Source organism: Oncorhynchus nerka, linkage group LG22, assembly GCF_034236695.1.
Source record: "Oncorhynchus nerka isolate Pitt River linkage group LG22, Oner_Uvic_2.0, whole genome shotgun sequence".
Lineage (NCBI taxonomy): Eukaryota > Metazoa > Chordata > Actinopteri > Salmoniformes > Salmonidae > Oncorhynchus > Oncorhynchus nerka.
Window position 1 is genome coordinate 71,064,792 of NC_088417.1, and position 25,955 is coordinate 71,090,746.

Here is a 25,955-nt window from a genome sequence, read left to right on the forward strand (position 1 = left end):
CCCAGACAGCACGCTTTCTGTGTCCTCAGAGCATGCCTAGAACAGCTGGCTGGTGTGTTTACGAACATATTCAATCACTCCCTATCCCAGTCTGTTCAAGATGGTTTCCATTGTTCTCATCAATCTACACACAATACCCTAATGCTCCTACCTGCCAGGCTACCGGCCGCCTCATGAGCGTCACTGTACAGCTATTTTCAGGTCTCTCCAATGATGTTAGATCTGGTTCAAGTCCCAGCTCTGGCTGGGCCACACAAGGACATTCAGAGACTTGTCCCGAAGCCACTCCTGCATGGTCTTGGCTGTGTGCTTAGGGTCGTTGACCTGTTGGAAGGTGAACCTTCGCCCCAGTCTGAGGTCATGAGCGCTCTGGAGCAGGTTTTCATCAAGGATCTCTCTGTACTTTGCTCTGTTTATCTTTCCCTCAATCCTGACTTGTCTCAAGTCCCTGCCGCTGAAAAACATCCCCACAGCATGATGCTGACACCACCATGCTTCACCGTAGGGATGGTGCCAGGTTTCCTCCAGACGTGACACTTGGCATTCAGGCCAAAGAGTTCAATCTTGGTTCAATCTAGGTAGTTGTTGTTCAGATATTACTGCACTGTTGGAACCAGAAGCACAAGCATTTCGCTAACATTTGCATTAACATCTGCTAACCATGTGCATTAACATCTGCTAACCATGTGTATGTGACCAATAAGATTTGATTTGATGCCAAACAGGAGGTGTAAAGAAGGGGATTTCCTTGGAAGATGGGGAAGGAGAGGAGGGTCTCAGCTGAGGTCCAAGCATTCTGATATGTTCTGGCCAGTTGTCCCTCAAACAGGCCTGTAGGTGCCATCAACCAGCCTACATACAGTATTATCTGAGTGAATGAACTGTTAGGATGGCAAAGAGAGAGAGAGATCAATAATCACTGTTTAAAAATGGTGTAAAACTGTTCTAGATTCAGATTGTCTCAGCACTGTATGGTACAGCAAAGTTAGAGAGATATGCAAACTTACAATCATGAGGCCAGGCATTATGCTTCTCATCAGGGTGTTGTAGGAGAAAGTAGTGTAGGACCTTGAGAGCTTCTGGATAGGGCTGAGTACCTGTACTGTGTGAATGTTCCTGTGAAAGAGAGAGAGAGAGAATGTGGGGGGAATCAGTAATCAAGTAATATCAGACTATCTCTGTATCATTGATCATCAGCCCCCCTGAAAGGTGATAGGTATACATTCAGAAAAGTAGGCTGATTGGCGTCCCATGTCTCCTCTGCGCGCTGGAACCAGTCGCCCACCACAGGAGCCTCGATCTAACGCTGATGCCAAGGAGCCAGAACCGGCTGATACCCCAGTACACACTGGAAGGGGGAAAGGTTAGTGGAGGAGTGGCGGAGCGAGTTCTGGGCCATCTCTGCCCAGGGCACGAACGCCTCCCCCCCCTCCCCCCTCCAGCCGGTCCTGGCAATAAGACCTCAGAAACCTATCCACATCCTGGTTAACTCTCTCCACCTGCCTGTTACTCTCAGGGTGAAAACCCGAGGTAAGGCTGATTGAGACACCCAGACGTTTCATGAACGCCCTCCAGACCCTCGACGTGAACTGGAGACCTTGAACAGACACTATGTCCTCAGGTACCCCGTAGTGCCGGAAGTTACGTTATTATATACAGATCTCTGGTGTAAATGGGAAAGTGGGTTTCCAGGGTTAGAGTAGTGCAGAAGTTGTCATATACTGAGTCAGTGAAGAAAGTAGAGGAAGATGGGTCAAGGTGGGGTAACCTGAGAGGAGTGGTGTGAGTAGTAGATCTGTACCAGTACAGAGGGATAGGCCAACAAGTGATATGTTTCCGTAAGATTGGATTTTTAGCAATGGTTATCAACTGTACTGCAGGGATGGAATGTAAGTTACAGAAAATTGAGGTTGTGGTGGCAGCTGCAGAGAGGTATTTGGATGTGCGAGACTTGACATCAGAAGTTACAGGGTGTGTTAAGTGGTGGTGTCCCATCCTTTCAGGTTGTTGGCCTGAAGTAGGACTAAATAGATTTAAATAGTGGAGTAGGGTGGTGTTTTTTTGTGAGTGTAGTGTTAGATGGTAGGGTATTTGTAAAAAAAAAAGTATAAGGGAGTTCAGTCTAGTAGGTTGCGGTAATGAAACAATTATTGGATGCCAACCGCAGTTAAACCTCATCGAAGAAGAAATGAGAAGGCGCACAATCACAGAAGAAGCGAACGAGACCATGAGAACAAGCTGACATAAACGCTCATAACGAAAAATACAAAAAAAACTAGATTATGTGATACATGCATTTCGAATATCGCGCATAAATGTACATGTGAAATAATCGATTTAATTCGATACATCGCCCAGCCCTATGGATAGGGCCTAGTCGCGAAAGTGCAGACACGAAACATCGGAACCATTTTGAGAATTGTAAACATTCGTCATTCATGCTTGGCAGTGCTCGTTTTAGCTCAATGGCAGTGGTGGGCTACTAGCTAGTTAACCGAATAATTATAGAGAGACAGTGAAATAAAGACTCATTTAAAATCCAATACTTTTTTGTATTATGAAAGTATCAGCATGGATGCAAAGCAAAAGCTTAAAACGTGCTTGCTTATTATAGAGATAATCATTTAACGCGAGCCAAGTTACTCCCCACGGAATTTTCACTTTGACCGACCGACCTTTTTCTTTCCACAACAATCAGTTGAAGTTGTTATGATGTTGGCGTGTCAACGATTTGTGAGTGTTGTGAGGAACTCAAGGACACTATCACGACATGTCACTACTTGGTCTCCGGTTGGAGCAGCATTCAATGCCCAGCAGAGGAAAGTTGATTTGTTTCAGAAGAACGTGGTAAGTCAGCTAACGTTAGCGGTTTGTTTGCGGACCGCCATAATACCAGAGAAGAAGTTAACTAGCTGCATACAATCCCAACCTATATTAAATGTCCTCATTGTCAAAATCACCCATAATTGTGTTCACTAGAAAAATACTTGCTCTTTTATAAATGTGTAATTTGGGGTTGTTGTAATGATCAGCCTCGAAAACGAAGAGTTGGCCACACAGACTTTTGACATGGCATTGTACGTGCTATATTTGCACAGGGATTATTCGGGGTTCCAGGGTTGAGTACTCCGGCTGGTTTCGAGGTGGCTCAGCAACGAGCGCTCAGGGAAACAGAACAGTTGGTAGAAATAGCCTGCAATAACCCACCAGGCGCCCTGACCGTGGAGACCTTCGATCAACTTTCTGACAGCCTTTGCAAAGTGGCAGATTTGGTAATGGCTCACAGTCACACTCAGAGATCATTGGCATCGTTGTTGTCAAGCCAAACTCCTCCCTGTTGAATATGATACACCCTTGATGTTGTATTTCTTTTCTTGCAGGCAGATTTTGTCAAAGTTGGCCATCCAGACCCTGCCTTTCGGGATGCTGCTGAGAAGGCATGCATAAACATTGGCACAGTAGTAGAAAGGTATGAACCCTCTTCCGTAGTTTCTCTAGTAAAGTATTACATGATGTCAAGCAAAACACTTTTTTAATACATTCTTTGATGTTTTCTCTTTTTTGCCCTGATAGGCTGAACACTAATGTTGAACTGTGTAGGAGTCTCAAGAACCTACTAGATAACAAAGAGGTTCTGGATTCTTTGGACCCAGATACAAGGCATGTACAATCATCTTCCTGTTTGTACGATGAGTAGCAGTGCATTTAGTCTTTTGCCTGACGACTCAAACTGAATTCTTCCGCTGCTCAATGTTTGCTACATATTTCATTGCAGAGAAGAAACTAATGTCCGTGGGCGTAGTGTTTGGCTGGAGCAAGGAGGTTGGGTAGACAGGCAATCTTGTTTTACTGATATTTCACAATACATTTTGCAGGAGAGTAGCAGAACTGTTCATGTTTGATTTTGAGATCAGTGGCATTCATCTGGATGAATCAAAGGTTAGTGATGTGATATAAATGACATTACTAGCCTATCACTTATACTTCATGGAATATATTTTTAAATCAATAATTGTCATGTACACATTGATTATTAGCCTACTAAGCCACATCCTAAGGGAAGTATAACCACAATGTGAGCTTAACCTAAACAGCACCTCTGTTTCAATGTATGAATCTTTTTCCCAGAGAGGGAAGGCGGTGAGCCTCAATGTCAAACTGCTGGATCTGAACAATGAATTTCTAAATGGCACCCACCTGCCCAATAGGATAGAGAAGACGGCCCTGCCAGAACACATCCGACACTGCTTCTCCATAGACGGCAACTCCATCCAGATTGGAGGTCTCCATGCAGATTCTCCTGATGAACTGGTGTGTGTGTGTGTGTGAGCGTGTGTGCGCAACCCAGAGGTTTATCTCTATACATAATTAGTGGTCTTCCAGCTACTGTCCCATGGTAGGAAATGGTATTGGGCATGTTTGTTTGCTGTGCAGTAGCCTATAGATATTATATGCTTGTTCTTTTCTCTTAGGTGCGGGAGGCTGCTTATAAAATCTTTCTCTTCCCGAATTCAAGTCTGCTGCTTTGTCTGGATGACCTGTTGACTTGTAGGAATGAGCTAGCCAAATTAGTGGGCTATGAATCTTTTGCACACAGGGCTTTAAATGGAACTATGGCCAAGACTCCAGGTAAAGTACTCTGGCTGTTTACCTAATTTCTTTGTGCTCTGCTGCTTGGAAGAAATATTTAATTGATTTTATGATTCTTCAAACAGAGAAGTGTGTACTATGCTGTGTTGACCAGTGTGTTTAGTATGTTTTTGTTTTGTAGAGACTGTCATGAAATTCCTTGAATTGCTGACAGACAAACTCTCGGACAGGTATGGTAGGAGTCAGAGAGCCAGACACTGGCATGAACACTGTACAACACATCAATGTTTTGCCCATCTCAAACATACTGTAAGAGTAGCACATGCTCACACAATGTCCCTATTCCTCAATCCAGAACTGCCAAAGATTTTAACCTGATGAGGGATATGAAGATGAAAATGAACTCAAGAAGCACCGTGAGTCATCTTATAAATGCGTATAAGTAGCTCTCATGGTTCTGACATCCATGTGTAGGAGATCATGACAATCTTTCTGCTGTTTGATGTTTCAATGTTAAAAAAAAAAATCCAAGGTACTCATGCCATGGGACCACTCCTACTTCAGCAGCGCTGTGCGGGCAGAGAGGTAAGATACCTATAAAAAGGTATACAGTACTGTAAACCTATGTGTATATTCTAAGTGGAAATAATATAACTTGTCAACAAGGAATCGTTGGGAATCTCCTAAAGAAACTATGGAAAGGTTGACGGGAGTACCTGAGCTTTATTTTCTACTAAAAGGCCTCTAGAGGGGGCTTGTGTATTGCTTAACATTATTCGGAAAACAGTCTGTAATAACATAGCCTTACAAGTGTATGTTTGTGTGTGCAGGTATAACATCGATCCCAGCCTGTACAGTCCTTACTTCTCCTTAGGGGCCTGCATGGAGGGCCTCAACATGCTGTTCAGCCAGCTGCTGGGAGTCTCCTTCCGGAATGAACAGCCCATGGCAGGAGAGGTGTGGAGTGAAGAAGTCCGCAAGTTGGTGAGAGAACAGTCTCTGTCTGTATGACACTCAACACCAGTTTCTGGGGGCTCCTTTGAGTGAACCAGCAGAAAATGTAATAGTTGCTGCTTGGCTTTTTGTCATTTTAAGGCCCATCGTTTCTTTTGGGGATGGATTTTATTTTAAGCAGTCCTAAATGTCAGTTGGTTCTCTTAACAGGCTGTTGTCCATGAGACCGAGGGTCTTCTGGGATACATCTACTGTGACTTCTTCCGAAGGCCTGACAAACCACACCAGGTAAGACAAGCTGCTGCAGAAATACTGCCTAAATCCTCTGCGAAAGTAAGATACTAATGCTGATCATATCAAGGCTTTCTCTGTGCTCCCAGGATTGCCACTTCACCATCCAAGGGGGGCGTCTTAAGAAGGATGGGGAATACCAACATCCTGTGGTGGTGCTGATGCTGAGCCTGCCCCCTCCCACACGTAGCACCCCAACACTGCTCAACCCCGGCATGATGGAGAACCTGTTCCACGAGATGGGCCACGCCATGCATTCCATGCTGGGACGCACGCGTTACCAACATGTCACAGGTAACCTGAGTCCAGGCCAGAGCCTACTGCTTTAGGAGGGATTTCCCCTGTCTCTCATTATTGCATTGCATATGTTGCACATTTGCTTAGCAGACACATTTATTTGCTTAGCAGACACATTTAGTGAACTACCATATGATTAATAGGCCTACAGTCTTGTGTTTGTATGACCTACGATACAGTGCTAGCATGGCATGCTATCGCAAAACATTTTATGACATAGTACAGTTGGTAAACAATCTCTTTTGTGAGAGACTCATCTTCTGACTGGTCTTTTCCAGGAACTAGATGCTCCACTGACTTTGCTGAAGTCCCCTCCATCCTCATGGAGTTCTTTGCCACAGACTATCGGGTGGTAAATCAGTTTGCACGGCACTATCAGACCGGACAGGTGGGCAGCACAAGTTCATACCTGTCCTCTGTAACTTTCCCTCACACACAACACAGTCATTCTTAAGATTATGTCATCTATATGGACTAGCAGTAGTTCTTGTTTACTGCTGTGGTCCACAGATACAGTAGTGTCCTAAGCTGTCCTATCAGACTGTCTGTTATAATAATATAGACTTTGCCCCTTTGGTATGATAATAGTTCTGAGACGCATCACTAGCTCTGCATCAGCTCTGAACCAAATGCTCTCGGCTGCACTTGAACACACGTTGGTTTTGTGTGAAGTCTTTTGTCATGATTTTGAATTGGACTGAAAGTCTGTTGATTAGACAGACTACAAACAGTCAAGCTAATAGCAAACTATTTATTTAACCAAATACTGAAGATAGCAGAGGTTCACCACACAGAAGACTCGATAGATGGGTGTGTTTTGTTTTTCTCAGAAATATTTTGTTCTATTTCAGCCCCTGCCCAAGAGCATGGTCTCTCGCCTTTGTGAATCCAAGAGAATCTGTGGGGCTGCCGACACTCAGCTTCAGGTATAGCCACAGTGGCAGTTTGTGTCTTTTCAGTACTTACTAAATAAAATTATTGGCGTGTTTTTATTTTTTCACAGGTTTTTTATGCTGCTTTGGATCAAGTGTATCATGGCAAGCCACAAAATCGGTCAACGACAGACATTCTAAAAACGATGCAAGAGAAATTCTATGGACTACCTTACGTTCCAAATACTGTAAGTGCCTGATATCTTAGTGAGTCTCATAGTACTGAAGCTGTGGACGATGTACTGATCTGTGAATGTCAGATCCTTGGGGGTAAATAGTAATTAGACTATTCTCTCTACCGGATATAAACCATCCGGTTTGTACCCCCCTTACTGTGTGAGAGAGAATTTATATCCACAGAGAAACATAAAACAGAATAGAACAACCCACAGGCTATTTCTTCTCAACTGTAATTTGGACAATGATATTCTCCCTGAATTGGCTTACCACCACAGCTAACCAATATCTACTCCGTGAGTCCATTTTCTATTAATTTTACATTAGTTTGTTGCCAAATAGCAGAGCTCAGTTTTTCCCTGCCTGGCCATACAAACCAAACTGCATTTGTTAACTGCAGTGATCATATGGAGCTACTTTCACCCCGGTCTTAGTTTAGAACATGTTTGGAACTGTGACACTCAGCAAGTCTTTTGATAGGTCCTTATCTGTCATTGACTGTGAGAAGCAAAGGGGAGGGTTCCCACTGGATTTGGATTATAACAAATCACCACACAGACAGCCGGGCTCTTATCATTAAAATAAGACTGCGTAGGAGTTAGAAACAACTGGCCAGAGAGAGAGAATACACAGAAGCAGCATCATTCCGATAGATACTGCACGTCTCACTTATGTTCTGTAGCCAATTTAGTCATCTTCTATAAGGTGGGTGGCACGTAGGAGAGAGGTTTGAAAAAAAATATTTTCAGATTGACAATGTTGCTTGAATACAAAATATTCAATCGAAAATATGGAAGTGTCTTTCAGTGCTGGGGTTAATTCCACAAATGCAATTCAAATTAAATACCCTCCCTATAAATTCCATTTCATTCAATTTAAATTCCAGTCCAGTTTTTGAATTAAGAGGTAATTCAATTTCTCTCAATTTCAATGTTATTTAAATCCAATAATACAATTCCCAATCCAACATTATCCCCAACAATTCAACAAATTCAAATTGAATTCAATTCCCTCAGGCTTTCAGGCTGATCATGTCACTCACTGTTCAGACAGCCTAGCTATACTGGAAATATATAAATACAAGTTGAAATTATTTAAAACAAATCCTGCAGCCCATTTTTTATACTAACTACATGAATTCCATTCACTGGAATTTAATTGGAATTCAATATTTGAACATTTCCCAAAGATAAAAACAGCATTAATTCCAAAACTTGAAGATTGTTGAAATTCGAATTGAAGTCAACGTAAATTCTCTACTTAATGTGTGAATTCAAGAACTGAATTGGAATTTCAAATTAAATTGGAATTGACCCCAACCCTGGTGTCTTTAGATAAAGATGTGTAACTGGTATTCTTGTCCCTAGGCCTGGCAGCTGAGATTCAGCCACCTCATTGGGTACGGTGCTAAGTACTACTCATACCTCATGTCGCGCGCCATAGCCTCCATGGTGTGGAGGCAGTGCTTTCAAAAAGACCCCTTCAACAGGTGAGAGAAACTCACCTGACCTGACCCCTGACCTGACCCATGTTGTAAATTATTTCAAAAGTTATTTAGTCTGCCATGTGAAGTCTCTATTTGAATTTTTTTATTTCACCTTTATTTAACCAGGTTGGCCAGTTGAGAACAAATACTCATCTACAACTGCGACCTGGCCAAGATAAAGCAAAGCAGTGCGACACAAACAACACAGAGTTACACATGGCATAAACAAACGTGCAGTCAGTAACACAATAAAAATAAATTATATACAGTGTATGCAAATGTAGTAAGATTAGGGAGGTAAGGCAATAAATAGGCCATGGTGGCGAAATAATTACATTTTATCAATTAAACACTGGAGTGATAGATGTGCATTAGATGAATGTGCAGAGATACTGGGGTACAATTAATTGTACAGTTCATTCCAGTAATTGTCAGCAGAGAACTGGAACAGGGGAGTTGGCTTTGGGGATGACCAGTGAAATATACCTGCTAGAGCGTGTGCTACGGGTGGGTGCTGCTATGATGACCAGTGATCTGAGATAAGGCAGGGCTTTAATTAGCAAAGACTTATAGATGACCTGGAGCCAGTGTGTTTGGCGTCTAATATGAAGCGAGGGCCAGCCAACGAGAGCATACAGGTTGCAGTGGTGGGTAGTACAGTGGGGCAAAAAAAGTATTTAGTCAGCCACCAATTGTGCAAGTTCTCCCACCTAAAAAGATGAGAGAGGCCTGTAATTTTCATCATAGGTACACTTAACTATGACAGACAAAATGAGAAGAAAAATAATCCAGAAAATCACATTGTAGGATTTTTAATTAATTAATTTGCAAATTATGGTGGAAAATAAGTATTTGGTCAATAACAAAAGTTTATCTCAATACTTTGTTATATACCCTTTGTTGGCAATGACAGAGGTCAAACGTTTTCTGTAAGTCTTCACAAGGTTTTCACACACTGTTGCTGGTATTTTGGCCCATTCCTCCATGCAGATCTCCTCTAGAGCAGTGATGTTTTGGGGCTGTTGCTGGGCAACACTGACTTTCAACTCCCTCCAAAGATTTTCTATGGTGTTGATATCTGGAGACTGGCTAGGCCACTTCAGGACCTTGAAATGCTTCTTACGGAGCCACTCCTTCATTGCCCGGGCGGTGTGTTTGGGATCATTGTCATGCTGAAAGACCCAGCCACGTTTCATCTTCAATGCCCTTTCTGATGGAAGGAGGTTTTCACTCAAAATCTCAAGATACATGGCCCCATTCATTCTTTCCTTTACACGGATCAGTCGTCCTGGTCCCTTTGCAGAAAAACAGCCCCAAAGCATGATGTTTCCACCCCCATGCTTCACAGTAGGTATGGTGTTCTTTGGATGCAACTCGGCATTCTTTGTCCTCCAAACACGACAAGTTGAGTTTTTACCAAAAAGTTATATTTTCGTTTCATCTGACCATATGACATTCTCCCAATCTTCTTCTGGATCATCCAAATGCTCTCTAGCAAACTTCAGACGGGCCTGGACATGTACTGGCTTAAGCAGGGGGACACGTCTGGCACTGCAGGATTTGAGTCCCTGGCAGCGTAGTGTGTTACTGATGGTAGGCTTTGTTACTTTGGTCCCAGCTCTCTGCAGGTCATTCACTAGGTCCCCCCGTGTGGTTCTGGGATTTTTGCTCACCGTTCTTGTGATCATTTTGACCCCACGGGGTGAGATCTTGCGTGGAGCCCCAGATCGAGGGAGATTATCAGTGGTCTTGTATGTCTTCCATTTCCTAATAATTGCTCCCACAGTTGATTTCTTCAAACCAAGCTGCTTACCTATTGCAGATTCAGTCTTCCCAGCCTGGTGCAGGTCTACAATTTTGTTTCTGGTGTCCTTTGACAGCTCTTTGGTCTTGGCCATAGTGGAGTTTGGAGTATGACTGTTTGAGGTTGTGGACAGGTGTCTTTTATACTGATAACAAGTTCAAACAGGTGCCATTAATACAGTTAACGAGTGGAGGACAGAGGAGCCTCTTAAAGAAGAAGTTACAGGTCTGTGAGAGCCAGAAATCTTGCTTGTTTGTAGGTGACCAAATACTTATTTTCCACCATAATATGCAAATAAATTCATAAAAAATGCTACCATGTGATTTTCTGGATTTTTTTTCTCTCATTTTGTCTGTCATAGTTGAAGTGTACCTATGATGAAAATTACAGGCCTCATCTTTTCAAGTGGGAGAACTTGCACAATTGGTGGCTGACTAAATATTTTTTTGCCCCACTGTACATGGGGCTTTGGTGACAAAAGGGATGGCACTGTGATAGACTACATCCAATTTGCTGAGTAGAGTGTTGGAGTTTATTTTGTAAATGACATCGTCGAAGATCGGTAAGATAGTCAGTATTACTAGGGTATGTTTGGCAGCATGAGTGAAGGAGGCTTTGTTGCGAAATAGGAAGCCGATTCTAGATTTCATTTTGGATTGGATTTGCTTAATGTGAGTCTGGAAGGACAGTTTACAGTCTAACCAGACACCTAGGTAGTTGTCCACATATTCTAAGTCAGAACCGTCCAGAGTAGTGATGCTAGACGGGCGGGCGGGCGGCGATCGGTTGAAGAGCATGCATTTAGTTTTACTTGCATTTAAGAGCAGTTGGAGGCCACGGAAGGAGTGTTGTATGGCATTGAAGCTCGTCTGGAGCAGCGTCCAAAGAAGAGCCAGAAGTATACAGAATGGTGTCGTCTGCATGGAGGTGGATCAGAGAATCACCAGCAGCAAGAGCGACATCATTGATGTATACATAGAAAAGAGTCGGCCCGAGAATTGAACCCTGTGGCACCCCCATAGACTTCCAGAGGTCCGGACAACAGGCCATACGATTTGACACACTGAACTCTATCGGAGAAGTAGTTGGTGAACCAGGCGAGGCATTTATTTGAGAAACCAAGGCTGTTGAGTCTGCCGATAAGAATGCGGTGATTGACAGAGTTGAAAGCCTTGGCCAGGTCGATGAAGCCGGCTGCACAGTATTGTCTTTTATTGATGGTGGTTATGATATCGTTTAGGACCTTGAGCGTGGCTGTGGTGCACACATGACCAGCTAGGAAACCAGATTGCATAGCGGAGAAGGTACGGAGGGATTTGAAATGGTCGGTGATCTGTTTAATTTGGCTTTCGAAGATTTTACTTTAGGTGGATTCGCTCACACTAGTCTGAACATGACAGTGACAAAGAAAATGACCACACACCCACATCACAGATGTCACTGTGACATCAGGGGATTTGTGTTTAGAAATTGAGTATTGTTTTGCCTGGGGTGTTTTTTTCTCAGAGCTGTTTTTTTTCTTCCTGCTCTTTGTGTTTCTGTCATGGGGGCTTGTAGAGTGGCAGACTACAGTCAGTGGCAGTGAAAGTACAGCTCAACCCACAGGAAAACCAAGCCAGTACAGTATTCAGACATATCCTTATCTGTCTGACATAAACCCCAATCCTATCTCTCTCTACCTCTCTGCCTATTCACCCCCTTCGTTTAATGTCCCCACACAGGGACATGGGAGAGCGATATCGAAGGGAGATGCTAGCTCATGGAGGTAGTAAGGAGCCCATGCTTATGGTGCAAGGTAAGGAGCTCACACTGTCACTATTTTTCTTGGCCGCTACCTTCCTCCCTTTCTTTAGGGTTCTTGCACTATTTTTCTCCTATTAGTTCCTTCCCCAGGTCACCACTCCTGTATGTATAGTACAGTGCCTTCAGAAAGTATTCACAACCCTTGACCACTTTTTTTTGTGTTATAACCTGAATTTCAAATTGATTAAATGTTTTTTTTATTGTCATTGGCCAACAACACACACTATCCCATAATGTCAGTGGAATTATGCTTTTCCAAATGGTAATACATCAATTAAAAATCTGACATGTCTTGAGTCAAAGAGTATTCAACCCTTTAATTATGGCAAGCATAAATAACTTCAGGAGTAAAAATGTGCTTAACAAGTCACATAATAAGTTGCATGCAATAATAGTACTTAACATGATATTTGAATGACTACCTCATATCTGTACCCCACACATACAATTATCTGTAAGGTTCCTCAGTCGAACACTGAATTTCAAACATGGACCAAAGACCAGGGAGGTTTTCTAATGCCTCGCGAAGGACACCTATTGGTTGATGGGTAAAAAAAAAGAAGCAGACATTGAATATCCCTTTGAACATGGTGAAGTTATTAATTACACTTTTGATGGTGTATCAAAACACCCAGTCACTACAAAGATACAGGTGTACTTCCTAACTCAATTACCAAAGAGGAAGGAAACTGATCAGGGATTTCACCATGATGACAATGTTGACTTTAAAACAGTTAGAGTTTAATGGCTGTGACAAGAGAACTGAGGATGGATGAACTTTATATTTACTCCACGATACTAACCTAATTGACAGAGTGAAAAGAAGGAAGCTTGAAGAGAATACAAATATTCCAAAACATGCATCCTTTTTGCAACAAGGCAATAAAGTAATTCTGCAAGAAAATGTGGCAAAGCAACTACATTTTTGTCCTGAATAAAAAGTGTTATGTTTGGGGAAAATCCAATACAAGGCATTACTGAGTACCACTTGCCCTTTTTTTTAGCATAGTGGTGCCTGCATCATGTTATGGGTATGCTTGTAATCGTTAAGGACTGGGGAGTTGTTCAGGATAAAAAAGAAACGGAATAGAGCTAAGCACAGGCAAAATCCTAGAGGATTCAGTCTGCTTTAAAACACAAGGCCTAATCTATACGAGTTGATTACCAAGAAGACAGTGAATGTTCCTGAGTAGCGGAGTTAGTTTTGACTTAAATCTACTTGGAAAAACTATGGCAAGACCTGAAACTGTTTGTCTTGCTATGATCAACAACCAATTAGACAGAGCTTAAAGAATGTTTGGTAAGTTTTGCACAATCCAGGTGTGGATAGCTCTTAGAGACTGAGCCAGAAAGACTCACAGCCACGATCACTGCCAAAGGTGCTTCTATAAAGTATTGACTCAGATGTGAATACTTATGTAAATTAAATATTTCTGTATTTAATTTTCAATAAATTTGCTAACATTTCTAAAAATATGTTTTCACTTTGTCATTGTGGGATATTGTGTGTCGATGGGTGAGAGAAAAAATATTAAATCCATTTTGGTTTCAGGCTGTAAAACAACCAAAATGCGGAATAAGTCAAGGGGATAGAATACTTTCTGAAGCCACTGTATATTATCAACTTATATCATTTTGGCAAAGCCATCAATGCATAGTTTTTTTGCAAGTGTATATGCCTGAGGCACAGGCTTTGGCTACTTCAAACTCTTAATTATAGCTATGTGATGATGGCAGTTGCTTTGCTTTTCCCTGGGTTTGGAAACAGGTAAGGGCTCCTACTATGCATCATGGCCCTCTGATGCCTCCCAGGTTATCCTGAAACCACCATAAATCTCAAGACGGGAAGCTTTATTTGTGTTTAAAGGAAAGATTCACCCATTCCCCAGGAATAGATCAAATCAAATGTTATTTGTCACATACGCCGAATACAACAGGTGTAGACAGTGAAATGCTTACTTTCAAGCCATTAACCAACAATGCAGTTTTAAGAAAATACAACAACAAAAAACGTAAGAGAATAACAAATGATTGAAGAGCAGCAGTAAATAACAATAGCGGGGCTATATACAGGGGGCACCAGTGTCAAGGTAATATGTACATGTAGGTAGAGTTATTGAAGTGACTATGCCTAGATAATAACAAGAGTAGCAGCAGTGTATGGGGGGGGGGGCAATGCATTTAGTCTGGGTAGACATTTTATTAGCTGTTCAGGAGTCTTATGGCTCGGGGTAGAAGATATTTAGGAGCCTCTTGGACCTAGACTTGGTGCTCCGGTATTGCTTTCTGTGCGGTAGCAGAGAGAACAGTCTATGGCTAGGGTGGCTGAAGTCTTTGACGATATTTAGGGCCTTTCTCTGACACCGCCTGGTATAGAGGTCCTGGATGGCAGGACGCTTGGTCCCGGTGATTTACTGGGCCGTACGCACTACCCTCTGTAGTGCATTGCGTTCGGAGGCCGAGCAGTTGCCATACCAGGCAGTGATGCAACCCGTCAGGATGCTCTCGATGGTGCAGCTGTAATACCTTTTGAGGATCCGAGACCCATGCCAAATCTTTTCTGTCTCCAGAGGGAGGTGTTTAGTCCCAGAGTCCTTATCTTATTGATGAGCTTTGAGGGTACTATGGTGTTGAACGCTGAGCTGTAGTCAATGAATAGCGTTCTCAGATAGGTCTTCCTTTTGTCCAGGTGGGAAAGGGCCGTGTGGAGTGCAATAGATATTGCATGATCTGTTGGTGCTGTATGCAAATTGGAGTGGGCCTAGGGTTTCTGGGATAATGGTTTTGATTTGAGCCATTACCAGCCTTTCAAAGCATTTCATGGCTACAAACGTGTGTGCTACGGGTCGGTAGTCATTTAGGCAGGTTACCTTAGCGTTCTTAGGCACAGGGACTATGGTGTAGTCTGCTTGAAACATGTTGGTATTACAGACTCCGACAGGGAGAGGTTGAAGGGAGAGCTTTGTATGTGTCTCTGTGTGTGGGGGGTAAAGGTGGTCTGAAGTGTTTTTCCCTCTGGTTGCACGTTTAACATGCTGAATAACGGGGATCTAGGCCTGGTCGGGTTTCTGTATTATATCCCTCCCACCTGACTCATTGAAGAACTCTTTGTCCAGTTTGAGGTGAGCAATCGCAGTTCTGATATCCAGAAGCTCTTTTCGGTCATAAGAGATGGTAGCAGCACATTATGTACAAAACAAGTTACGAACAACGCAAAAATATATATTTTTAAATAGTATGGTTGGTTAAGAGCCGATAAGATGGCAGCCTTCCCCTCCGGTGCCATCATGGAACATTGCTCAGAAATGCACAAAAACGAGAATGTTCAAAATGGGTGGATATTTCCTTTAATTTGCACACTTAATTCAAAGCCCTATTTATGGTGATACTTAGGAAACTCTCCAGATAGATTTTTACATCCATTTAGCAAATGTTGAAACTAGATGTTATTCCATCCACTCACACCCAAAAAGCTAAACCCACTCAACATTCCCTGGAGTCACTCAGAATTTTGGCACTGGCTCTTGTTTTTCATAGTCACAGTTGAAAGATGGGCTGAAGTTCATGATTTGTCGGTATTTGAAGAAGATCAAATACATTAATCAATGGCATTACTCTCCCATAGGGCCAAAGTGAGTTGTATATGGCTTTCATTTTCAATTGCTGTGTTAACTCGATCAGGCTCTGAGAGGTGACATGCATCTCTGGTAATTAACCTCTTAGTAGCTGTCAACATGACATGAGTACAGCCAAAGCTGAGTTGTTACAATACAGAACCAGCACAGATAATCAGCGGTGTATTACAGGCCAATTTGACATGGACCTAGTTTAATTTCTGTACATATGAATGAACTCAAACACAATGAATCCGGGTTAAAACAATAGCTCAATAGATTGAGCACTACAAATAAAATATCAAGATTTTCTTTCCCTCAGACAAGTTTCAAATTTGTCATTGAAGTCCTTTATCTAAATCTGTCCCCCTCTCTCCTGGCCTGTTCCATGGTTTGCAGGCATGCTTCAGAGATCCCCTACCCTTGAAGAATTAGTGGACGCTCTAGTAGCTGACCTGGACACAGACTCAGTAACCTGCCGTGATGATTCGTCATGAGCAGATTGTACTTTTGTTTTTTACCTACTGTGAATTATCACGGGAAATTAGGGGCAGGACCCCTCCCCACTTACCTCATCCTACGCTTAGCGATGTTGAATTTCAAAATTGATATTACTCTGCAGTGGCCTGATGAGTATGAGGGAATGAAAATATGAAGTGTGTATAATATTGTATTTGACTTGTGATGCATCCTTGTCTCATTGTGAATTATGAACCCTTAACATCCATGTTGCCAGTGCCAGCCCTATATTGTCTACTATTTAATTTTTTTTGTCATCTGAACAACTAGTGTGCTATTACTCTCTAAATCTCTAGCTACAGGTTTCAGCTATTGAATGAATCACTCTTGAATGCTCTTTTTTGTGAGATAGACCGTCAGCAGCCTGATTAGTGAAACAAGTGAAAGAGCTGTGGGCCTGTAATTGTTTTGACATAGAGAATAAGGGGACGGAGGATGTCTGAAGGGCTGCAGATAAATGACAGACTCACTAAAGCAATACAGCTCTGTGCTGGCCTCTGGAAGAGCTCTGCTGTATTCTCTGGTTTTCCTTCATACTAACGAACACCATTAAAATAATGTTTAACACTTTGCTTGACACCCTGCTCGTAACGGCTTCATAACAAAGTATTGAAAAATGGGTGCCATCCATCATTTTGAGATGTTAAACCATTTTTTCCTAAGCAATTGTACTACTATAAAATACAATAGCTCAGAATTTTTGGCTCATCTTTATCAAGGGTGCCAATAATTTTTTGGATGAGACTGTAAATTACAAGCTTTAAATGTATACATTGTACATATTTTAACATTTTTAAAAATCCAAGAGAATTAGTTAAATTTAAACTTGCACTATATCAGACATTGGCCCACACATATTTGGTAATGGCAATAACAGAAGCAGAAAATACAAGTTTGAATGGCTTTGAAACCAGCAAGTCACGTTTCTGTCAGCAGTTGCAATGTCTTTCACATAACCACAAGTCTGTTATGATGACAGTCAACATATCAAAGGTTATCCTCATGAAGAAATGGTCTCTGCTTTTAGGTCTACTCAGTACAGTTTAGTGAATCCCAGATCTTTAGTTTAATACAGCATGGGTCCACGTCTTCTCATCAGACACTTCCACATCAGTTTGGTAGAGGTCATGGTTCAGCTCACTGGGCAGTGTGTTCTCTAGTGGTCTTCTCTGTGAGTCCCAGGCAGGATATGTGGCCATACCATTGCTGTTCTCCATGCTGCAAGGTTCCTCAGAGAACTGATAAGGGAAAAGCTTCACTTGACCTTAGGACAGGAAAATGCAGTTTTAGAGATGTTGATGGGACATGTCAAGTGCAGCAATTCAAGTTATGCACTCTTCTCAAATGTGGATTTGGCGCCATGTGCATATTGGTAAAGAATGACATGAAAAGGTTATTTGCAAGCCCAGGCTAACAGAACAACATACCACAAGTTATGCCTGTGCCATGGTAGCAGTTTGAGGTGATTTGATGTAGCTGATGGACCTGAATATTCTCAAAGCTGGGGAACTTTGCATCATGGCAGCTACCACCCTGGCATGGCTCTGATTAGTGCAAAAACACAAGTGTTTATATCAATAAATATTTGGCATGGTATAAATACAGCATATCTGCATTAAACATTGTTTGACATGATTACAATCTTAGTCAACACGAGGGATGAGTGAGAATCTGTGATTCAGGCAGGGTTACCATGAGGTTTCTTCTCCAGCTGTCTTTTGCAGTAGATGGCACAGAAAAGCATTAGGGCCAGTAGGACAGAAGTCAGAGCGATGCAGATGACTACAGCCAGGACAGTGTCCCTGGAGCTTGCCACAACAGACGAAAGGGGCACCAGGTTCACCCTGCTACTGCCTACACAGTAAACATGCATAAACACACACGCATGTGCACAAATATCACTACAGCTGTTTATCCTTGGGTGCAATACAGCACACCCACAAACATGCATTTAATTATAGAACAGTTCTTACCTTGGAATATTGAAGTCTCATGTTAAAAGGAACCACCAACTTTCATATGTTCTCATGTTCTGAGCAAGGAACTCAAACGTTAGCTTTTTTACATGGCACATATTTCACTTTTACTTCTCCAACACTGTTTTTGCATTATTTAAACCAAATTGAACATTATTTATTTGAGTCTAAATTGAATTTTATTGATGTATTATATTATGTTAAACTAAGTGTTCATTCAGTATTGTTGTAATTGTCATTATTGCAAAAAAAAATCGGCCAATTGAATCGGTATCGGCTTTTTTTGGTCCTCAAATAATCGGTATCGGCGTTGAAAAATCATAATTGGTCGACCTCTAGTTGTTATGACACCCACTTTCTCGAAGTATTTTTAAGTATGGGATAATTCAGATTTGTAATTGAGTGTGGGTGCAGTGTGTGTTGGCATGTGTATATTAGGTTTTCAGTAAGGCAATGAATGCTATCTCATATGTCCTCTTTGGTAGTGGCTTCTCAAATCCAAAGACAGCACATTGAGTCTGGTTGTCTTTGTGTCTCCCCAAATCTTTCCTGCTTTTCAGTTCAGATAGAGGACAATCCACTGAAACAAATTTACATGCTGATCTAATCATAACACTGTTCTGTGCCAAAACCCTTTGGTTTGATAACCAAACCGAACATACCAAACTGAACCACCAGAACAGAGATGTCTAAAAGGTGTCAGGAAATCAAAAACAAGCACCTATTAATTTTTTTCAAGCCTATTTTCTCAAAAAAGTGATTGGAAGTACAAACTATGGTAAGATCCTTCAGTTGGAAGGATATGCAATAACTGCTGGTCTACACTTTGTTTTTGTTTTATAAAAGTCACTATGAATGAAATGCTGCTCCATCACAACTGGAGGCATGTAGTGAGAGGTGGGGAGAAGACACTTGGAGAGCACTGTCACTCTGGGATACAACAACCTATTTGTCTCATAAGAATTTCACATTTCAACTACAAGAGTTCTCAGATGGACTTCAAATAAGTTTTTGTAATCTCAAAATCATCTAAATATGCCTTTTATGGTATCAAAGTGTGCTTCAATACCAGGAGTATTTTTCCATACCTAACATCTAACAGTAGGTTGTAACATCTGGGAAATGTGTTCTTATTTCAACCCCATTTGACTGCCAAGTTAAACACAGAGAGAGACGGAAGTTCAACAGCCAGCTAGCTCACACTCCACTACAAAATAGTGGTGGGCATGATTTGATCTTCCAAGAATTTCATTTGAGGCTGGTACATAGTGGATATGTGTGTGCAAACAATCCCAGAAAGATGGTTAAACAGACAGACATCAGTAAAGCACATTTCACATGTTCCCTGGAAATATTTTCTTAAATTATTCTAAAAGTGGTACAGTAACATTAAGCGTGCTTATAGTACATGGACTGAAGCCCAATCTTGCCTATGGGGAAATCAAAATCAAATTAAATGTTATTTGTCACATGCACTGAATATAACAGCCGTAGACTTTTCCCGTGAAATGCTTACTTATGAGCCCTTTCCCAACAGTGCAGTTAAAAAGTAAGAAAAAAAGAATTAGTAAATAAGAAGAAAAAAAAGGAAATAGTAACATAATAAAATAATAACGAGGCTATATACAAGGAATACCGCTACCGAGTCAATGTGCAGGACTGCGATTACTCACCATGGACTGGCAGAATCCCTTTTTTTCCTTTAACGAGTCTGACGAGGCCGTTGCAAACTATATACTGTTCTCTGGTACAGGCCCAGATCCCTGTGATTTGCATGGAGAGGAGGCAGAGAAAAAGGGGCCGGAGGGAGGGCTGCCTTCTGAGAATTCATGGGCGATCGAATAAACCCCCACTTTCTTCCATTCTGCAAGCAAACGTGCAATCTTTGGACAATAAAATAGATGACCTACGCGGAAGATTAAACTACCAACAGGACATTAAAAACTGTAATATCTTATGCTTCACGGAAACGTGGCTGAACAACCACACTATCAACATACAGCTGGCTGGTTATATGCTGCACCGGCTGGATAGAACAGCGGCGTCTGGTATTTTTGTAAATAACACCTGGTGCACGATATCTAAGGAAGTCTCAAGCTATTGTGAGATAGTGTATCATGATCAACTGTAGACAACACAACCTACCTAGAGAGTTTTCATCTGTGTGTTTCGTAGTTGTTTACATACCACCACAGTCAGAGGCTGGCACTAAGACAGCATTGAATGAGCTGTATTCCGCCATAAGCAAACAAGAAAATGCTTACCCAGAGCTCGCCCTTGATGGGGTCAAATTGGGGTCATGATAGGGGCTGCCCCAAATGTTTGATGTATTATAATAAAATAATTGATATTCTTATGTTGTATTAATAGGAGAGGGGCTATGGGACCCCTCCTCCTCTACATTTAAAGGGTCCTAGACTACAGATTAACAATATATATATTCATTGTAAGGTTTTAGAATTGTTCCAATCTTTTCTAAGTCTCTGCCTCTTATAAAGAAACGGGGTCTGTGAAAAAGCATTTCAAAGATAAACAAAGAGCCATGCAGGGGACTAGAAGAGATAAGAGGCTAATCAGACATACCTCTATAAATCAACTTGGGGGATTGGACATTTACTGCTGAGGCCTTAGAAAACACTGGAACTATTGTATGCATGGGCTTGGTCTGAGGAGTAGCAGGTAATGACGTATGCAGTGACATCACAGGGGGTTGACTACAAGCATGATAAAAGTAACTTGGACTTTTCCTATGGGGCAGAACTCATGAGAGACATCAGTTGTATGTGTGATGTTTGACTTCTGTCTACAGCTGTATTTTGATTCAAATTGTTATGATTTATAAGTGCACATTTTGAGTGTTCCTTATTTGTTAAGTAAATAAAATGGAGCAGAGAAAAACGGAACCAACACCCTCCATTTGACAGATCTGACCATAATTCTATCTTCCTGATTCCTGCTTACAAGCAAAAATTAAAGCAGGAAGCACCAGTGACTAGATCAATAAAAAAGTTGTCAGATGAAGCAGATGCTAAGCAACAGGACTGTTTTGCTAGCACAGACTGGAATATGTTCCGGGATTCCTCCGGTGGCATTGAGGAGTACACCACATCAGTCATTGGCTTCATCAATAAGTGCATCGATGACGTCTGTCGTAGCAGAATCAGAATTAGTTAGGTAACATTGATAAATAAGATGTTTTATCTACTTTCATAAATATGCTTATGTGGGTAAAGTCACTTGGGGCCCAGAGAGGGGAGAGGTCAGGCTTGTCTTTATATGTGAATGTTTCTTTTAAACCATGTGAAGGGATGATTGAGGGGGAACCAATTATCTCTTGGCTCCACAATGTCTGTGCTAGTCACTCCCTACTTTTCCCATTTGGGGGAAGAGTATGGCAGTGTCTGGAACCATTGTGTGTCCCCTCTGATGTTGCCCTTATCTTGACCTAGAGGCTTCACTCTCCTCTCTGTGAGCTTGTCCAGGAGGGATTGTATTTGAGATGGGAGTATCTAGAATTGACAATTGATATATGCCATTGGATGAGGTAATGTTTTGGCACTATGTTGTACCAAGAACAAGATAAGAACTTAGTTTAGGAGACCAAACTGAACAATAATTTATAGCTAATGCTGTCTGGATATGGGATACTCCTCTCTCAAGTAAAAGTCTTCCTTTATGCAGTTTTCCTAAGACCTGTGGTTCGTCATTGTGAGTTGGGAGGGGTGGATCTTTGCTATAAAAGATCTCAGTTGCCATTTTGTAAGCACTCAGAATTCATTTATAGACACTGAATTGATCTGAGAGTCAAAGGGCTATGGGGAAGCTCATATTATTAAAATATTACGTTTAAAGTATAACTCTGACTTGTGTGTGGTTTGTAAACTCTCCTTTCACTTAGTAATACAGGAAATTACCACGACACGTCGTACCTACAGTGACCGTGATGTCATTCAAAGAGGCACTGAGTTTGAAGGTAGGCCGTGAAATACATCCACAGGTACACCTCCAATTGACTCAAATTATGTCAATTAGCCTATCAGAAGACTCAGTTACACCAGCTCTGTCAGGAGGAATGGGCCAAAATTCACCCAACTTATTGTGGGAAGCTTGTGGAAGGCTACCCGAAACGTTTGACCCAAGTTAAACAATTTAAAGGCAATGCTACCAAATATGAGTGTATGTAAACTTCTGACCCATTGGGAATGTGTTGGAAGAAATAAAAGTTGAAATAAATCACTCTCTACTATTATTCTGACATTTCACATTCTTAAAATAAAGTGGTGATCCTAACTGACCTAAGACAGGGACTTTTTACTGGTATTAAATGTCAGGAATTGTGAAAAACTGAGTTTAAATGTATTTGGCTAATGTGTATGTAAACTTCCGACTTCAACTGTATGTAAAAATGCTGTTCATTGGCTACAGCTCAGCATTCAACACCATGGTACCCTCCAAACTCATCATTAAGCTTGAGACCCAGGGTCTCGACCCTGCCATGTGCAACTGGGTCCTGGACTTCCTGAAGGGCCGCCCCCCAGGTGTTGAAGGTAGGAAACAACATCTCCACTCCGCTGATCCTCAACACTGGGGCCCCACAAGGGTGTGTTCTCAGCCCCCTCCTGTACTCCCTGTTCACCTACGACTACGTGGCCATGCACACCATCCATGCACGCCTCCAACTCAATAAAGTTTGCAGATGACACAACAGTGGTAGGCTTATTTACCAACAATGACGAGACAGCCTACAGGGAGGAGGTGAGGGCCCACTGAGTATGGTGTCAGGAAAATAACCTCTCACTCAATGTCAGAAAAACAAAAGAGATGATTGTGGACTTCAGGAAACAGCTAAGGGAGCACCCCCCTATCCACATTGACGGGACAGCAGTGGAGAAGGTGGAAAGTTTTAAGTTCCTTGGTGTACATATCACCGACAAACTGAAATGGTCCACGCACACACAGTGTGGTGAAGAAGGCGCAACAGCACCTCTTCAACCTCAGGAGGCTGAAGAAATGTGGCTTGTCACCAAAAACACTCACTAACTTTTACAGGTGCACAATTGAGGGCATTCTGTCGGGCTGTATCACCGCCTGGAATGGCAACTGCACCGCCCACAACCGCAAGGCTCTCCAGAGGGTAGTGCAGTCTGCACAACGCATCACAGGGGGCAAACTACCTGCCCTCCAGGAAACCTACAACATCCGATGTCACTGGAAGGCAAAACATATCATCAAGGACAATAACCACCCGAGCCACTGCCTGTTCACCCCGCTTCCATCCAGAAGGCGAGGTCAGTACAGGTGCATCAAAGCTGGGACAGAGAGATTGAAACTACAGCTTCTATCTCAAGGCCATTAGATTGTTAAACAGCCACCACAAGCACAGAGAGGCAGCTGCCTACCTACAGACTTGATATCATTGGCCACTTTACGAAATGGAACACTAGTCACTTTAATAATGCCACTTCAAGAATGTTTACATATCTCGCATTACTCATTTCATATGTATATAAAGAATACTGTGTCCTTCACTATCCATTCTTTACTATCTATTGCATCTCAGCCGCTCTGTCACTGCTCATCCATATATTTTATACTGATATTTTCTTATCCCATTCCTTTACTAGATAGTGTGTATTAGGTTTTGTTGTGGAATTGTTAGATATTACCTGTTAGATACTGCTGCACTGTTGGAACCAGAAGCATAAGCATTTCGCTACACTTGCAATAACATCTGCTAACCATGTGTATGTGACTAATACAATTTGTGTCTGTGTGAGTGTGGCGTCAATATGCATGTCTGTGAGTATGTAGTGTGTGTGAGTGTGCATAGATCATTTGTATTGATGAAAAGGCCTACTCACAGAGAGGCTCATAGGCATGAGTAGGGTCTCCACAGGGTACACAGTCCATGTCCTGAAACCCACTCAGCTTGGTTTTCCTATAGAACCTGTAATACAACAACAGCATATGTGATGGAAAATGGAGACACTTCGGAGATAATGGGGAGGATGAGACAGCAGCTGTCCTCACCCGGGCAGACAGTCTCCACACACAGCGTTTCCTGTGGTGGTGCAGTTGGCTCTATGGAGGCGGCTGGTGTGGGCACATGATAGACATGGCTTGCATTTCTGCCCTCCTGCTTCCTCTTTGTAGCGCCCCGGTCTGCAGGGTGCACAGCGAGCACCCACCCCATAGCCAAAACCACATTCCTGAGGGGTTTAACACACACACAGGAGACCCAGTTGATGGTGAGGAGGTGTGGTGGGGGTTGGGAGTTTGTGAAGGAACAGCAAGCAGAGGTCGCTGACAGTGGTTGAGAGAGAAAGAGACAACTTGCATAGTAACATTTGTGTAAAATGTTTCATATGTCAACAAAGTATGTAACAGGAAATACATAACATTTTAGTCATTTAGCAGATGCTCTTATCCAGAGCAATTAGGGTTAAGTGCCTTGCTCAGGTTCAGATTGACAAATTTTTCACCTAGTCGGCTCAGGGTTTCAAACCAGCGATTTATATTATCTTATAGGGGAACCTTTCTTACTGGCCCAAAACTCTTACCGCTAGTCTACTTGCGGCGCGCAGATTAATTATATTCTTACAACGGCATGACTGGTTGTATCAATAATTTTGACAGTAGGGAATACGTTTGATAGACTACTCACCGTGGATAACTCCTGCCCAGATCCACACTGTCTGCAGGCGACACAGTCCCCTACTTCATCCCTGTACTCCTGCTCCCTGCATTCTCTATTCTCCACTGCAGTTCCATGAACCTGACCAAGAGCATCACTCACAGACTTCAGATACACTACAACAAATGAAAAACTACATCCGTAAATGAAAAACGTTATGCCTTACCATATAGCACAAAATAATCACCTCCAGTAAAAGCGACAGCGTCTTCTTTAGCTTCCACTCCATGTTAACTATTTTGTCTTAAAATGTCTGCCAATACCTGGATGGGAATCAATGAGCTAATACTTTTATACCACCCACGCTCATAATAATGCGATTAAACGGTCCATCTTCTGATACAGTACGTCCAATGTTAATTGACATAAGAAGCTATTAAGTACAGTAATATAAGTAGATATCTGGCGGACATGACATATGATGCTACCATAGGCAAGATAAGGCAACAGCGTTTATTCCATAACAGGTTCCTAGAAAATACCGCGCCCCACTCCTAAATACCCAGTCAGAAGTGTAGTTCGCAGACACGGCTATTGGGTAGGCTACTTTTTCAACAAACACTGTTGCCGCCTGCCAGATACTAGCGCATCAAGCTCCCCTTGAACATTATGAACAATCTTCAATCACATATGTACACTGCACGTTCAAAATATCAACCTGTCTTCAGAGCAATGGGTAGGATTTGGAAAATGCATTTGTTTCCCTCCGTTTAGTATGATATATTACCCTACAATAGGTTACGTTATGGATGGAATAGCGGTCGTACAATATCATATAGGATGTATAGTATCATACATGTTATCCGGTTGTACAACAT

The 25,955-nt window shown here is 42.1% G+C and overlaps 2 protein-coding genes across 5 annotated transcripts; one reads left to right on the forward strand and one right to left on the reverse strand.

Annotated features, from left to right (window-relative positions):
- The first annotated feature begins 2,422 nt into the window (after window positions 1-2,422).
- mipepb (mitochondrial intermediate peptidase b) lies at window positions 2,423-22,300 on the forward strand. 3 transcript variants are annotated; one of them, XR_010460553.1, is made up of 19 exons: window positions 2,423-2,847; window positions 3,099-3,272; window positions 3,381-3,469; window positions 3,574-3,660; window positions 3,876-3,939; window positions 4,129-4,311; window positions 4,473-4,629; window positions 4,772-4,820; window positions 4,946-5,006; window positions 5,123-5,175; window positions 5,421-5,574; window positions 5,755-5,832; window positions 5,925-6,129; window positions 6,411-6,520; window positions 6,984-7,058; window positions 7,136-7,252; window positions 8,609-8,730; window positions 8,854-8,963; window positions 12,253-12,312. XR_010460553.1 is itself a non-coding variant. In XM_065007355.1 (19 exons), the coding sequence occupies exons 1-19, from the start codon at window positions 2,710-2,712 to the stop codon at window positions 20,286-20,288; spliced, it is 2,082 nt and encodes a 693-aa protein (XP_064863427.1). In that variant the 5' UTR covers window positions 2,423-2,709; the 3' UTR covers window positions 20,289-22,300. The 3 variants fall into 3 exon arrangements, 2 of the variants coding, with proteins under 2 accessions (XP_064863427.1, XP_029483654.1); XM_065007355.1 differs by lacking the exon at window positions 8,854-8,963 and adding an exon at window positions 20,197-22,300 and having other exon boundaries at window positions 12,253-12,326; XM_029627794.2 differs by lacking the exon at window positions 8,854-8,963 and adding an exon at window positions 16,348-17,037 and having other exon boundaries at window positions 2,427-2,847; window positions 12,253-12,326.
- On the reverse strand, window positions 15,659-25,949 carry LOC115105591 (tumor necrosis factor receptor superfamily member 19-like). 2 transcript variants are annotated; one of them, XM_029627797.2, is made up of 7 exons: window positions 25,325-25,949; window positions 25,108-25,218; window positions 24,474-24,652; window positions 24,305-24,390; window positions 18,160-18,321; window positions 17,895-18,011; window positions 15,659-17,731 (listed from the first exon to the last, which is right to left on the reverse strand). In XM_029627797.2, exons 1-7 carry the CDS (start codon window positions 25,364-25,366, stop codon window positions 17,529-17,531), a joined length of 900 nt encoding a protein of 299 aa, XP_029483657.2. In that variant the 5' UTR covers window positions 25,367-25,949; the 3' UTR covers window positions 15,659-17,528. The 2 variants fall into 2 exon arrangements, with proteins under 2 accessions (XP_029483657.2, XP_029483655.2); XM_029627795.2 differs by having other exon boundaries at window positions 25,304-25,948.
- Between the last annotated feature and the right edge of the window lie 6 nt (window positions 25,950-25,955).